A 16196-nucleotide genomic window follows, 5' to 3' on the forward strand; every position below is an offset into this window, starting at 1 on the left:
TTTTTTTGTTTTTTTTTAACTTCTTTTTTAAATTGGCAAATGAAAAAATTTACATTGTGGGACTGCACTGTAATTGCGAGCCAAGCATCTGGGTCATGGTTGCAGTGCAACTCCATCGATCTCAATAAACGAGTTTGACAGGCTGTGCCACCTATCAAACTATGCAGCTTAAGTTAAAAATGCCTTGAAGCGAAGCATTGCAACTGCGGGGTCTGTGTGAAAGAGTCCTCATTGATTTTGTAATTCTCAGGATTCGTGGCAATACACCTGAAATAGCGGTACTGGACTGATATGGAAATAAATGGGCTGCAGGGCCTATTTCTCTGTGTGTTCAGGTGCGTTGACAAAATGAACAAGCTGCCTAACCCAACACACCTTACCCACATCATAGCGTACCTTGCAGCTCACTGCACATGATGTGAATAGGCCTTCAGAATTTCTGCTAAGATCTGCATCAGATAAAGGCAATTGTGAAGTCTTTGTGGTTATGTTGAAAATTCCTGGAAATCTAGAAATGTAATAAGAGGAGAAGCACACTGGAGTGATCACAGGAATGTCTATTTACTACAAATATACAATCATAGAGGAAGTCACCCTACACATTACACATCTACACTACAGACATCACAAAATGACTGATCTCTGCCCAGCCACTGTGGGGCGCTGCATATTGTGTGCCACTATGATGCAGGCGCTCCCATTTGCACAGGTATAGGCAGATATCTGCTTCTTGCTGTGTGATATTTCAATTCCTGTACTCGCCATGCTTCTTCTTTCTCCCATGAGACACCGGGCTCACACCAAATGACGACTTAATGTTCTGACGATCCCTCTCTGCTTCTTCATCCTCATCATATCTCACATCCTCATCCTCATCATCATCACTAGAATGAGGACTGGACGGCCGGGAGGTGGCTGGTGAGGGGGGAACTGATGAAGGTCTGGGGAAGCGGAATCCATCCGTCTGTAATGGATAATAAGAAATATAAAGATTTTAATTGGAATGCCAGACAAGTTTTCTTTGTTTTTTGTTTTTTCTTTGTTTTTTTTTTTGTTTTTTCTTTTTAAAAATTGAAAAGTTGAAGCCTTTGGTTTTTATTGCTACCAGTGTCCTTGTTGAGCAGAGTTTCCCTCACTTCCGATCCCTGTGACCACACAGGAAGTGAAATGAAATCCCAAAGGGGAAGTAGATATAAAGGATGGAAAAAATAATTTTACCTCTGTTTCTTTGTCATTTATTCATTTATTTTTCTCAGTTGGTATTTTTACCATCCTTTCACACTGGGATTGGATCTTTCATGGATAGTGCTAAAGAGCACAGCTTCAGATAATGGTTGTGAGTCCATTTTTACATTTCTGCTATGGGCCTCTTTGTTATGCAATAACTTTGTCAAGGGTAAAAATTAAATACATTTATTTTGTGCTTTTTTTAAATGTGACACTAAAAGAAATTAACAAACAAAGCAATGTAAAAAACAATAAGAAAGCACTAAAGACCCATTTACACTGTTGCATTTTAATGCCCATGTTTCAGTGTGCTAAAATGTGTCCATCTCTCCCATAATAAAAATAGTTTTTCATGACAGACTCCATGGCAGCACACGTATGGGTAGGCTCCGCCTCCTCTCCTACCCTATAGAACCCCACTCCCATAAATTTTTGCTCCAAGCCAGGAGCCGTGTTCCTTTTTTGTCCTCCTCCTGCAAGAGAAGTCTTACCTTATAGGATGCGTTTTCTTACATACCTGGTGGCGTGTGGCTTTTCTTGGATGATGCCTCTTCTATCTCAGTCCAGCAATCTCAGTCTTATCTGGGTGGACCCGGGCAATTAAAAATGATGCTGGAAGATGCCATTAATCCTGAATGAGAGGTGGGCTGCATCGCCAGGCCAAACGTCCTTGCTACTAGCGGGAGGCCCTTATGCCCTGATGCACATGCCAGTCTCCGGTTGAGGAGCGTTCCAGGGTCTTCTGATGGTATCGGTGGTAATGTATTGCTAATTTTTTGTATTTTTGTGTTTGCTTTTCCTGGTTGGTATGGCGGCTGGAGGGCTTCTGCGTTCCAGACCGCCGCTCTCGGCTCCTCCCCCACTTCCCTGGCTCTCGATTGGGCGTTCAGGGCGAGGCTTGGTTCCCCGCAGTGGTTTCCACATGAGCACACCCTATTTCTGGTCTTCGATGACGCGGCGGCGTCATGGGGGTGTGGCTTTACGACTCCCGGGAAATTTAAACAGCTGTCTGAGCTGTCATTCTTGGGATGTCTGTGGGCTTTGCGGCGGCCTCCCCACGCCGTGTCTCTGCCTGTGTTGGGTAAGTCCTGTGCTGGGCCAGTCCTGCATGAACGAGGGAGGGGAGGGGCGGCTGTGGGAAGGTAGGATTGGATTCTTACTCTCTTCCTATCGCTGGGTATTTCGCTGTGATCTGCAATGCATGCCTCATCGCCCCCCGGTGGCCAGTCCCTGCGCAACAGGTGAGTTTTATTTTAACTCTCGCTTGTTTGCCAGCTGGCTTACTGTAGCCTGAGCTTTTTCTTTCCTATGTATTTCAGCCCATTTAGGTCTGACCAACGCCCTGCGTCTGGATCAAAGGATAGATCACCTTCAGGCCACCATCATGCATCATCTAAATCCAGGCACCGTAGATCCAGGTCTAGATCTAGGCGCCATGAGGATAATCCAGGCTCAGTTAGCCTCCGGTCTTCCCGCCATTCTGACCACCCCACACGCAAATCCTGTTGGGGCTATTCTGGGGCGATCAAGGAAAAACAGGGCCCAGATCAGCCAGTGGAAACTCTGGTCAGGCGGATCGTTCAAGAATCCCTCAGGGATTGGGATCCTAGCCGGTTGTCTGGTCATGCATCTGATACACCAGTTCCCCTTCAGAGGGAGGATTTAGAGCCGGGCACTTCCCAGCCGAGGCGCTTCTCGGAGGATTCCTCGGGAAGTGAGGATGACCTAGAGGACCAAAATACAGGCTTTGAATTTGCCATGGTCCCACTGCTAGTGAAAGCGGTAAAAGAGGCATTAAAGTGGGAAGAGCCAGTGGATTCCCCAGCAAAACAGAGGAAGTATTTTAAACAGCTCAAAAAAGAACGAGCTCACTTCCTTTTTCTGGGCGAGCTGGGAGAAATCATCACAGACGAATGGGAAGGAGTTGAAAGAAAGAACTCCCTATCATCCAAAATCTCTAGGTTGTATTCTTTCAAGAATGAAAAGGTAAAACATCTTGATTCGGCACCTACGATAGACGCAGCCTTAATGAGGTTGGTTAAACACGTTACCCTGCCATTAGAAGATTCTGTCTCCTTTAAAGATGATCTGGATAGACGAATTGATACAGATCTTAAAAAGATCTATCTATCAGCTGGTATGGCCTGCAAACCAGCCCTGGCTCTAGCAGCCACGTCTAAGGCTATGGAGGCCTGGGTGGAGGTCACACTGCAAAGTGTCTCTGAGGAAGTAGCCAGAAGCTCGGCTGTCCAAGAGTTAAGGCTGGCAATGGCTTTTTGGGGGAGGCTTCCATTGATATAATTCGCCTGGTAGCACGGGTCATGCTCTCCTCTGTCACGGCCAAACGTGCTCTGTGGTTACGTCCTTGGTTGGCCGACCCTGCTTCCAAGCAAGCTTGGTGCAGGATTCCTTTTGAGGGTACGTCCCTTTTTGGCAATAAGCTGGACAGTGCCATTACCCGCGCCACTGGTGGCAAATCGGGGTTCCTCCCTCAGGATCGCCGTCTGCTAGACCGCAGAAGATTTCAGCACAAGCAGAGCTCGGATCGATCCAGAGAAGCCCGCTCTTACAGGCACGGTCGTGAGTTCAGGAAGAACTGGAAACGATCTCAACCTACGGGTCAGAAGTTTAACAAGGGGACACCTTCAGGTGGTCGGGAGGCCACAAAGTCCTTTTGATATCAGGCCTGCCCAGGCGTTGTGAGTAGTCGCTCACCTGCTTCAGTTTGCGCACGTTTGGGCAGCCTCGATCACAGATCAGTGGACCATCAAGACCGTGTCTCAAGGTCACGTTTGGTCCTTCGAAGAAACTCCAGTTCTTCGCTTTATTCCTACGGCTCTACCTCGTGTGGAAGAAAAGAAGTCAATTCTTCTGTCATACGTAGATTCCCTGATCTCCTAGGATGCTGTCATTCCAATTCCAGCCGAAGAAAGGTTTCAAGGTCTTTATTCACCTCTGTTAATGGTGTTAAAGAAAAGCGGCACCTGGAGGCCGGTCATAGATCTAACTCATCTAAACTCCTTCATAAGGAAAGAGAGGTTCGGGATGGAAACACTCTTCACTATCCGTCAAGTGGTGCAGCCAGAGGATTGGATGGTTTCTTCGCTTCGCTGTGGGTCAAGTACATCTCCAGTTTACCTGTCTCCCTTTCGGGCTTACCACCTCTCCTCGGGTCTTTTCAGAGATCTTACTGGCTATTGTAGCCCTGATCAGATCAAAAGGGATCCGATTGTTTCACTATCTAGACGATCTGCTTCTTCTTTCACAAGACCAAGATCAGATTCTGCAACACAGGTCTCAGGTGATCTCCACCCTTTAAGAATTCGGGTGGCTCTTGAACCTGGAAAAAAGCCATCTAGAACCCACAAAATCCTTGATCTTCCTGGGGGCACACTTCAACACCTCCAGAGGCACTATCTCACTACCAGTGGAGAAGATTCCAGTGATCTGCAGCAGGATACAACCAGCAATGTCAACCTCTCATCTTCGGGCCTCTTAGTGCCTCAGAATAATAGGGACTATGGTCTCCACGGCTCCCATGGTCAAATGGGCACAGTGGAGGATGAGGCCTTTCCAAACCGGATTCCTCCGTCAATGGAGCTCCGGGAACCCAGACACTCCTACCCGGATAACATCCTCCACGAGGGCGAGTTTGTCTTGGTGGCTTCAATGGGAAAATCTCCTAAATTGCCACTCGATTGTTCCTGTTCCTTGGGTTGTTGTAATGTCAGACGCCAGCAGGATGGGCTGGGGCGCGCACTGCCTGTCGGAGGTGGCCCAGGGCAGGTGGGACTTTCCCACTCTCGGGCTGGTCTCAAATGTCCTGGAGCTTTGGGTGGCTTTTCGTGCCATCTAGGCTTTCTGTCACTTGGTGACAGGGGCCTCGGTTCTCCTGAGGCTGGACAATACGATGACAGTCGCATATTTTAAGAGACAGGGGGGCACCCGCAGTTCCTCCCTTCTGGAAGAAGCAAAACCGTTCATGTCATGGGCCCAACGGAATCTTTCCAACCTGTCAGCTGCCTACCTTCCGGGAGTCCAGAACATCCAGGCAGATTTTCTGTCAAGAACCGTTCTAGACAACAACGAATGGTCCCTTCATCCGGAATCCGGAAACCTTCAAGGATGACCCGAGTATCCATCCGTTGGATGTGGGTGAAGTCCTTCAGTTATACTTGAAGATCACAGCTTCTTTTCGCCAGTCAGATCATCTATTTGTTCTCTTTTATGGAAAGAACAGAGGCAAGAGGGCTTCCTCCAGAACTATATCTAGTTGGATAGTTCAGACCATCCAGTGGGCATATAGAGCCAAGGGACTGGCTCCTCCGGAAGTGGTGACGGCTCATTCCACCAGAGGGATTTCTACGTCATGGGCGGCTTCCCTTCATGTCGCACCGGATGTCATTTGCAGAGCGGCCTCATGGTCCTCGATTAATACCTTTATGTCACATTATTGTGTTGAACCTGCTTCTTTATCCTCGGTTGATTTTGGTTTAAAAGTTTTGTCTGTTGACAGTGCAAATTGAACCTATTTCTGTTTGACCAGCAGTTGCCCGCCCGGGTGTGTATGGCTAGTTATTTCCCATACGTGTGCTGCCATGGAGTCTGTCAGGAAAACGGAAAATTTATATCAAATACTTACTGTAATTTTCCTTTCCTGATGGACTCCGTGGCAGCAAGAGTTCCCTCCCATCTGCTGGAGTAGTCTATTCATGGAACACGGCTCCTGGCTTGGAGCAAAAATTTATGGGAGTGGGGTCCTATAGGGTAGGAGAGGAGGCGGAGCACACCCATACGTGTGCTGCCATGGAGTCCATCAGGAAAGGAAAATTACAGTAAGTATTTGATATATATTTTCTGTTTTCTTCCCATGTTATCTATGCAGTGCATAGTGAAAAATATGTCTTTTGGTCTTCTGGTTTTTAGTGTTTTAGTGCTTTGGGAGGCTCATAGACATGAATAGAAACATCCAAACATGTTGCAGTTTGATGCATTGGCAATAAGTATTAGCAGCTTCCGTCATTGCCCCTAACCCTGTCCACTGCAAATTCTAAATAACAAAAAAGTGCATTGAAAAGTTTAAAACTCATGCTATCGCAAAAATGAAACACATTGAACCATAACAAAGCACCTGCCTAACAACACAAAAAGATGCACCATCATGCACATGCATAGATCTACAGTGCCTTGAAAAAGTATTCATACAACCTGACATTTCCACATTTTGTCATGTTACAACCAAAAACGTAAATGTATTTTATTGGGATTTTATGTCATAGACCAACACAAAGTGGCACATAATTGTGAAGTCGAATGAAAATGATAAATGGTTTTCAAATTTTTTTTACAAATAAATATGTGAAAAGTGTGGCGTGCATTTCTATTCAGCTCCCCCTGAGTCAATACTTTGTAGAGCCACCTTTCCCTGCAATTACAGCTGCAAGTCTTTTTGGGTATGTATCTACCAGCTTTCCACATATAGAGAGTGAAATTCTTGCCCATTTTTCTTTGCAAAATAGCACAAGCTCTGTCAGATTGGGTGGAGAGAGTCTGTGACCTGCAATTTTCAAGTCTTGCCACAGATTCTCAATTGGATTTAGGTCTGGACTTTGACTGGACCATTCTTACACATGAATATGCTTTGATCTAAACCATTCCATTGTAGCTCTGGCTGTATGTTTAGGGTCGTTGTCCTGCTGGAAGGTGAACCTCCGCCCCAGTCTCAAGTCTTTTGCAGACTCAAACAGGTTTTTTTCTAAGATTGCCCTGTATTTGGCTCCATCCATCTTCCCATCATCTCTGACCAGCTTCCCTGTCCCTGCTGAAAAAAGCATTCCTACAACCTGATGCTGCAACCACCATGTTTCACGGTGGAGATGGTGTGTTCAGAGTGATAGTTTTCGGCCACACATAGCGTTTTGCTTTTAAGCAAGAAAGTAAAATTTTGGTCTCATCTGACCAGAGCATCTTCCTCCACATGTTCGCTGTGTTCCCCACATGGCTTCTCGCAAACTGCAAACGGGACTTCTTATGGCTTTCTTTCGACAATGGCTTTCAACAAAGTAAAGTATCATAGAATAAAAATGTAACATTTTTTTTTCCAGCTGAGGGAGAGACAACACCCCTGGAGATGCTGCATCTTGAACCGTTTTTTTTCTGCTATACCTGACAAAAACTACAAACTTTCTCATCTTGAGGAACTCCTTTTTTGGATTCTACCAGTACAGCTAATCTATATGATTTAGCCTAAGCAGCCTTAGTTCCTCATGCGACTTAGAAACCTGGGGAAAACCTTTCACACATGGACCAGACAAAAGAAAAGCTACATGGTGACTTATCCTTGAAAAAGGCTAATACCTATACAGCGGAAACGCGTAGGCTAATCTCCTGGACATTTTCCTCTGAACAAAGTTCCAAGCCTGAAATACATGCATGGAACAACAGAAACAAATGTTCCTCAAAAGTCACCATTTTTCACCTTGCCACTTACCTTTCTAACTTCTTCACTTCTCTCACCGATGGACCTTAAATCCATCCATGACAAACTTGTCTATTACCTTGTAAAACTTTTTTGAAAATAAACTGTTCAATTTTTATTCTATGATACTATACTTTGTTTACTCTTGCGCTTAAAGTCCCAACAACCTTGGTTTGAGGCACCAAACCCAAAACACAATTTTGTATCTCTGTATCTGAACAATGTTTATAGACAATGTTACTTTGTATCTATCTGAACAATGTTTATAAAAAGAAGGACAGGGCACAGTACACAGGCCCTGTGTGCCTTCATGCAGTTTTTTAGTAGTTTGTATATCACACCCGGTCTTCACAGCTTTATAAAGTTGAGCTTTGGGTAGGGTAGAGAGGGAACCCCTATAAGGTATTTTTTGCTGTCTCTGTCCTGTTGGGGAGATTTCCCTTAATTTCCTGTCTTAAAGACTCAACAGGAAGTGAGGGATTTTCCTCAATGTGAAACAATTCCAGTTGTCACTAAAAAACGTGTCCCAATTGGAAGATTGCCTTTATACCTTTAACTCTTGTGTTTGTTACCCCAACATTTCACATTCCTATATATCCTGTGTCTGCTGTATCGTGTATTTGTATGAGAAAGTCTCCTGTTCTCTTTGTATTTCTTCCTTTGTGTGAAGTCGCTGGTCTTCCTGTCATTTCCGCTGCTTTTCTATTAAAAACTGACCACACCAAACAGGAAAGCACACTGTAGTCAGTTTTCTAGCTATGCTGGGAACTCAGTGTACTCTCCTCTCCTCCAAGGATCAGACTTCTCCTGACACCCCCCCCCCCCCCGCTGCACTGCCATTCACTGGGAAGCTCAGTGTGCTGCTGTTTCTCCTCCTCAGCTCTTATGCAGCTAAGAATCAAGGGAGTGTGATCATTTAAAAAAGGGAAAAAAAGGCATTTATAATGCTTTATATATATATATATATATATATATATAAAACATTTTTACCTTTCATTTCTATTTTGAACTGAATGGGTCGTTTTATAAGTTGATAGTTTACAATCAGTTTAAAAAGTATAGCCAAAGCTTTTTTGACTATACTTCTCCTGTGGATAACTGGAGTGCAGTTCATTCTGTACTCCTGTGATCTGTTTTCAACCGACAGGGACCTAAAGCAGTCGGGAACCTATGGCTCGCGAGCCAGACGTGGCTCTTTTGATGGCTGCATCTGACTCGCAGACAAATCTTAAATAAAAGGGGGGCATGTCCGGAAGTGAGCCGCGCTGGACGTGTAGTCCCAGAGCTCTGCCGCGTCTACCACTCAATCCAGTGGCATCCGCATAGCTGTGCCCGGTACCAAGGAGATCAGGCACTTGACACAGGCAATGTAAATATGACAGGGAAGGGAGCCAAGAAGATGACACTTGAGTAGCGAAATGCATTGAGGTCCAGCACGTCTGACGTCACATCCGGTTTGCGGTAAACTACAGTGTGGAACGCGGAAGGAAGGAACAGTTGTCCTAGCGGCTCCCTTCCCTGTCATATTTACATTGCCTGTGTCAAGTGCCTGTGTGGCACCAGAAAATGTGAGTTGTTTTCTTTTATTTATTTTTATTTTAATAAAAACATACTGCACCGTGAGTTTTTCTCCCTGTATTTTCTGAGTCACCTGGAATCTGAGCCATCCACACAGGAGCTTTGAGCCATCCATTTATAAAAAAAAAACCCATTCCTGAATCTACACCTAGGAGGAGGGTATCGCTGAATGATCTTTTAAAGTTCTACCTGCACCATAGGTCCTTTGAGGCCTGGGTGCATCTGGTAAGTGACCCCAGCTCACTGGGGGAAGGATCAGATACCTCTTACGTCACTTTGGCACCTCACTAAGAGAAGAAGCACTTTAAGGAAAACTCACAAGAAATTATCACTTGCTTTGGAACGTTTATAATTTTTTTCCTATGGACTTTTTTGGCAATTTTGCCGTCTTGTAAATTTTATATGGTGTGTCACTTCCATATTTATGTTTATATTTGTGTTTAACACATATTCACCTATATATAATTCACACCTTCATCCTTCCTTTTTTTGGATTGGAGCAATTTTTTCCCTTATATTTTTGATTGCATGAAGCATATGTTTATTTATTTATTAACATTGTGCACTTATTCACAACACGTGGATTGTTTACTTGTGAAGGATAGAGCATCAGCACTTTACTTATATACAGTGCCTTGCGAAAGTATTCGGCCCCCTTGAACTTTGCAACCTTTTGCCACATTTCAGGCTTTAAACGTAAAGATATAAAACTGGAATTTTTTGTGAAGAATCAACAACAAGTGGGACACAATCATGAAATGGAACGAAATTTGTTGGATATTTCAAACTTTGTTAACAAATAAAAAACGGAACAATTGGGCGTGCAAAATTGTTCAGCCCCTTTACTTTCAGTGCAGCAAACTCTCTCCAGAAGTTCAGTGAGGATCTCTGAATGATCCAATGTTGACCTAAATGACTAATGATGATAAATAGAATCCACCTGTGTGTAATCAAGTCTCCGTATAAATGCACCTGCACTGTGATAGTCTCAGAGGTCCGTTTAAAGCGCAGAGAGCATCATGAAGAACAAGGAACACACCAGGCAGGTCCGAGATACTGTTGTGGAGAATTTTAAAGCCGGATTTGGATACAAAAAGATTTCCCAAGCTTTAAACATCCCAAGGAGCACAGTGCAAGCGATAATATTGAAATGAAAGGAGTATCAGACCACTGCAAATCTACGAAGACCTGGCTGTCCCTCTAAACTTTCAGCTCATACAAGGGGAAGACTGATCAGAGATGCAGCCAAGAGGCCCATGATCACTCTGGATGAACTGCAGAGATCTACAGCTGAGGTGGGAGACTCTGTCCATAGGACAACAATCAGTCGTATACTGCACAAATCTAGCCTTTATGGAAGAGTGGCAAGAAGAAAGCCATTTCTTAAAGATATCCATAAAAAGTGTTGTTTAAAGTTTGCCACAAGCCACCTGGGAGACACACCAAACATGTGGAAGAAGGTGCTCTGGTCAGATGAAACCAAAATCGAACTTTTTGGCAACAATGCAAAACGTTATGTTTGGCGTAAAAGCAACACAGCTCATCACCCTGAACACACCATCCCCACTGTCAAACATGGTGGTGGCAGCATCATGGTTTGGGCCTGCTTTTCTTCAGCAGGGACAGGGAAGATGGTTAAGATTGATGGGAAGATGGATGGAGCCAAATACAGGACCATTCTGGAAGAAAACCTGATGGAGTCTGCAAAAGACCTGAGACTGGGATGGAGATTTGTCTTCCAACAGGACAATGATCCAAAACATAAAGCAAAATCTACAATGGAATGGTTCACAAATAAACATATCCAGGTGTTAGAACGGCCAAGTCAAAGTCCAGATCTGAATCCAATTGAGAATCTGTGGAAAGAACTGAAAACTGCTGTTCACAAACGCTCTCCATCCAACCTCACTGAGCTCGAGCTGTTTTGCAAGGAGGAATGGGCAAAAAGTTCATTCTCTCGATGTGCAAAACTGATAGAGACATACCCCAAGCAACTTACAGCTGTAATCGCAGCAAAAGGTGGTGCTACAAAGTATTAACCACTTAAGCCCCGGAGGATTTGGCTGCTAAACGACCAGGGGGTATTTTGCGATTCGGCACTGCGTGACTTTAACGGACAATTGCGCTGTCGTGCGACGCTGTACCTAAACGAATTTGGCGTCCTTTTTTTCCCACAAACAGAGCTTTCTTTCGGCGGTATTTGATCACCTGTGCGATTTTTTGATCATGCGCTATAAACAAAAAAAGAGCGTCAATTTTGCAAAAATAGCAATATTTTTCCCTTTTTTTTATATGAAATTCCCCCCAAAAAAAATGTAAAAATAAAAATTTTTTAACATTTTCGGCCAATTTGTTTTATGCTACCTATGTTTGGTAAAAAAAATCACAAAAAGCGTATTTTGATTGGTTTACGCAAAAGTTATTGCGTTTACTAACTAAGGGAAAGATTTTTGTCATTTTTGTTTTTTTTTTTAACGCGTAATGGCGGCGATCTGCGATTTTTTTTGCGGTACTGCGACATTGCGGCGGACAGATCAGACCCTTGACTGACATTTTTGACACTTTTGGGGTTACCAGTGACATTTCTACAGTAATCAGTGCTATATATATGCACTGTTACTGTAAAAATACACTGGTAGTGAAAGGGTTAACTTTATTTGAGAGGGAGGGGCTGTGTGTGTCCCTAGGGGCGTGATTCTAACTGTGATTGGCTGTGGCTTCAGCTGTATGCAGAGTGATCAACGGATCTACATAGTAGATCCATATGATCAGCTCTCATACAGAGGGGAGAATGACAGGCAGCTTGTTTACACAAGCTGCCTGACTTTCTCCCTCTCCCCCGCCGATCGCAGACTGGCCGGCGGACATCGGGTCCGCCGGTCACACGCGCGGGGGGGTCCGTGACCACGCGGGAGCGGGAGCGCGCCTCCGGCGGCGCGCGCTCGCTCCCTAGACCCTCACAAGCTAGTGACGTAGCCCTACGTCACTTTGCCTGTGAGGGGCTGACCGCCGACGTAGATAATCGTGCGGCGGTCGGCAAGTGGTTAACTAAGGGGGCTGAATAATTTTGCACGCCCAATTTTTCAGTTTTTTATTTGTTAAAAAAGTTTGAAATATCCAATAAATTTCATTCCACTTCATGATTGTGTCCCACTTGTTGTTGATTCTTCACAAAAAATTCCAGTTTTATAGCTTTATGTTTGAAGCCTGAAATGTGGCAAAAGTTTGCAAAGTTCAAGGGGGCCGAATACTTTCACAAGGCACTGTACATATTTTTTTCACCATCCGGTGAAGTTTATATTTGCACTATCACCTATATTTATAGGTAATTCATTTCTATTTTGCACAGATATTAAGCACTTTTTAGTGATTTTTTATTACAATATCTATTGAGGTTGTGATTTTATATCTATTGCATCTATGTGTTAGCGCCTCATTATTTCCTTCATATAGTGAACTTGGTGTAGAGTTATTCACTTTAAGGTAATCACAGAGGACAAGGACAAGGCTCTTCAACTCCTGAGGAAAAGAGATTTAATCTCCAAATACGGAAAGGCTTTTTCACAGTAAGAGCTGTGAAAATATGGAATAGGCTCCCTCAAGAGGTGGTTCTGGCCAACTCAGTAGATTGTTTTAAATAAAGGCCTGGATTCTTTCCTAAATGTATATAATATAACTGGATACTAACATTTATAGGTAAAGTTGATCCAGGGAATATCCCATTGTCTCTTGGGGGATCAGGAAGGAATTTTTTTCCCCTGCTGGAGCAAATTGGATCATGCCTTATTTTTTATTTTTTGCCTTCTTCTGGATCAACTGTGGGCAGGGCCGCTGATAGGGGGGGACCCCCAGCCCTCTTGTAGGGGGCCAGAGCACACAGGGGGGCCCACACAGAGAGGGGGATTAGTGATGGACAACAAATACAGAAATCTTCCTCCAGCACCTGAATCTAATCTGTCCCTCTCCCTGCTATCAGCTTTTATCTGTTGAGAAAGAGACAGTCGTCCCTCACTAATCACCCTCCCTTGTGTGGGCCCCCCCCCCCTCCCAGCACTTATCTCTGCTCAGGAGTTTATTTGTAAATTGTAACTTTGTTTCTCTCGCTCTGTCTCTCTGATCCCGGAGCTCCAACTGCCCAGCCTGTAAATATTTTTCTCATCTCATCTTCTTTTTTATTTAACATAGTTTTTTTTTTAGATTTAGCAGGAATTATGCGAGTTATGTTATATTTGTGTCTGCTAATAGTGATTTTGTTGTAATTTTAGCTAAATATATCTTTAATATTTTCTTGGGGGGGCCCTCCCAGGTAGTCTGTATGGGGCCCCGCGATTTCTAACAGCAGCCCTGACTGTGGGTATAGGATTGGGTATATGGAGGCTTTCGATTTGTGTTTTTTTTCCTCTGTGGGTTGAACTGGATAGACTTGTGTCTTTTTTCAACCTTGAGCAACTTTTGAGGCAGAAATGGGCATTTCTGACAAAATAGACTTAAATGGGAATGTGTAAAAATGCACAAATTGAGTATTTTCATACATTTCTATCAGCCGTTTTTTTTTTTTACCTTGTAATGCTTTCTATTGGCTAAAACAAAAATGCCTGAAGCTTGAACACACATATAAAACATTTGAAATAAGCTTCCAAACCGCAAAAACACCTGAAAATCGGTAAATTGGAAATTGCAGCAACATCGCACAGCGTTTGGGGTGCCATTGCAAATCAACGGCAACGCACAGGCGTCCCGCGATTTGCAATGATTTCCGGATCACGGGCAGAATCGCGGTGTTCTGCCCGCGATTCGCTACGCTAACATGTGAATGTAGCCTACAGGATTCCTGGTGAAGGGATGAAGGGAGGTAAAAAGTCCCCACTGCTGACCTACTGACCTACACCATCCATGCTGGGGGGGGGGGGGTGCCTGCTGCTGCTCTCTGTCCCAGCTCCCTCTAACTGCCCCCTGTTGGCCAGGTCGGGAACATGGATTCAGCCGGTGAGTCGAGAGTACCTCGAGTGGAGCTTCAGCCTGGAATGGGAGTCAGGAGGAGGCCAGCAAGAGGGAGAGGGAGAAGGGCCCAGTCGCTACACCATGGGCCTCTGGTTTGTACCAAAAGTTGCCAGTCAGCCCCTGACCCTGTGTGGCCCCAAATATAAAAAAAATATAATGTAACAACATTGTGTTCTGTGGACAACATCCTTACTTACATCTGCAGAGCTTCATGGTCCTGGCCATGGCTTGAAAAATTCAGTCTGGGTCTAATAATACTCATTTTATTTGCTGTACACCATTACCAGGTCATTGCAACTCTGAATTTCAAACTTTTAGGGCCCATTCACATGATTGTGTTGCAGTGATGCATGTTAAAACACACATAAAATGCCGTGCTAGTCCTTTTTATTGGCCCCCCAAAGTTCCAAGGCAGTGCAGCACAAATGGCTTGTGTTGAAGCACACTACAGTGTAAACATATGAACCATCTGTGCATTGTAATGCCAGGTGTTAAAAAAAAGCATTGTCTGTTAAAATCACAATGCACTGGCAAAACGAAAGAGTGACTAATGCCTCGTACACACGTACCGATTGTCGGCCGTAAATATTTGGCCGACGACCGATCGGCCGATTGTAGGCTTGTTAGTATGATGCTTCCGACAGCCGACAGCGCACTTTCGGCCGAAAAGAATCTGTCGTGCAGGCATTAAAATTTTTGTTGGCCAACACCAGAACGGCCGATTGTTCGCCAGTCAGTACAGAATTCGGCCGACAATCAGTAGATTAGCAAGACTGGGCATGCTCAGAAAAGAAAAAACACATGGAAAGTTAACCATCACATGACATCACTTCTGCAGTCGGCTGTTGTTGGCCGACAAAATTCGTGTGCAGTCTTTTGCAGTTTTCAACAGACATGATAGCCCTGGACAAAAGACGGCCGATCGTTCGGCCGACGATCGGTACGTGTGTACGAGGCATTAGTGCACGGCGCTGGTGAGCCCTACAATTTGAAAGCATCTGAAGATTTAGTTGTAATATAAGGTAATGTGCAAAAAAGTGAAAGACAAGGATGTTGTGATTTTTTATAAATAATCACTGTTATCCTTCCTTACTACTGCATGAGAATATGCTATAATTCATGGTATCAGCCCCCTCGCCCCTCAGCCATGTGAGTCTATTATAAAGCGGATTATTTCTTGTTGAGTTGCGCTCTCATCAGCCTCCAAAACCCAGAAAACATAATTTGCATCCTCCGATCCATCTGTCACTTTTATGACCCACTACATGGAAGTTAATTGGCGTTATATCTACTTTGGTATATAAGTTATGAGCGGCTGTCAGCGTTGAAGCAATGTCAGCACTTCCTCTTCGCACACCTTTTATGATATTATTGAGCTGGACACAATAAAATGATATTTACAGGAGAGATAAAGAAAGACAGAGCCGGGCTGGAAGAGGAATTCCTGAGCTGAATTCTGATTTGCAGAAGTTCCAGTACAGCAGAGAGGAAGTCTTAACTGATGATCACTTCTTGCTTAGTAATGTAACCTATATGAAAGTCGATAATGGAAGGGTTAATCTCACCTGGTGGTAGTGTGTGGGCGGGATGGCAGCATCTTGCATTCCAAGTGTCTCTCATTTTATCTAGTCATTCCTTTACCCCACTTGGCTGTCTTATTGTTGCCAGTTCCTTCTTCTGATTGGCCCAGAATCTGCAGCCTGTATGTTCCCTGGTTCTAGCTCCGCCCCCCCCTCTCTGAGCTCACCTCAGCCCCGCCCTCACACAAATTACAAACCACATGACATAAAAAGGTCTAAGTGATGTCATTACCGGTACTAAAGCCATGGTACAGGCCAGGCACCCCTAGAGGGAGGGGCTCCCGAGATCTGAGGGAGGCGGTTTGAGCAATGCATTGTTATTTAAACTTATG

General features: G+C 44.4%; 1 protein-coding gene across 1 annotated transcript in view; it reads right to left on the minus strand.

Moving 5' to 3' along the window:
- Positions 1-542: 542 nt before the first annotated feature.
- GYS2 (glycogen synthase 2) overlaps positions 543-16196 on the minus strand; it is a 127722-nt gene continuing 112068 nt past the window's right edge. The window contains exon 16 of the mRNA XM_082255031.1: positions 543-964. Within this exon, the coding sequence (XP_082111157.1) occupies positions 746-964 (219 nt within the window). The 3' untranslated portion in view covers positions 543-745. The remainder of the gene's footprint in view (positions 965-16196) is intronic.

This window comes from Pelophylax lessonae (genome assembly GCF_965119305.1).
Source record: "Pelophylax lessonae genome assembly, chromosome: 4".
Classification (NCBI taxonomy): domain Eukaryota; kingdom Metazoa; phylum Chordata; class Amphibia; order Anura; family Ranidae; genus Pelophylax; species Pelophylax lessonae.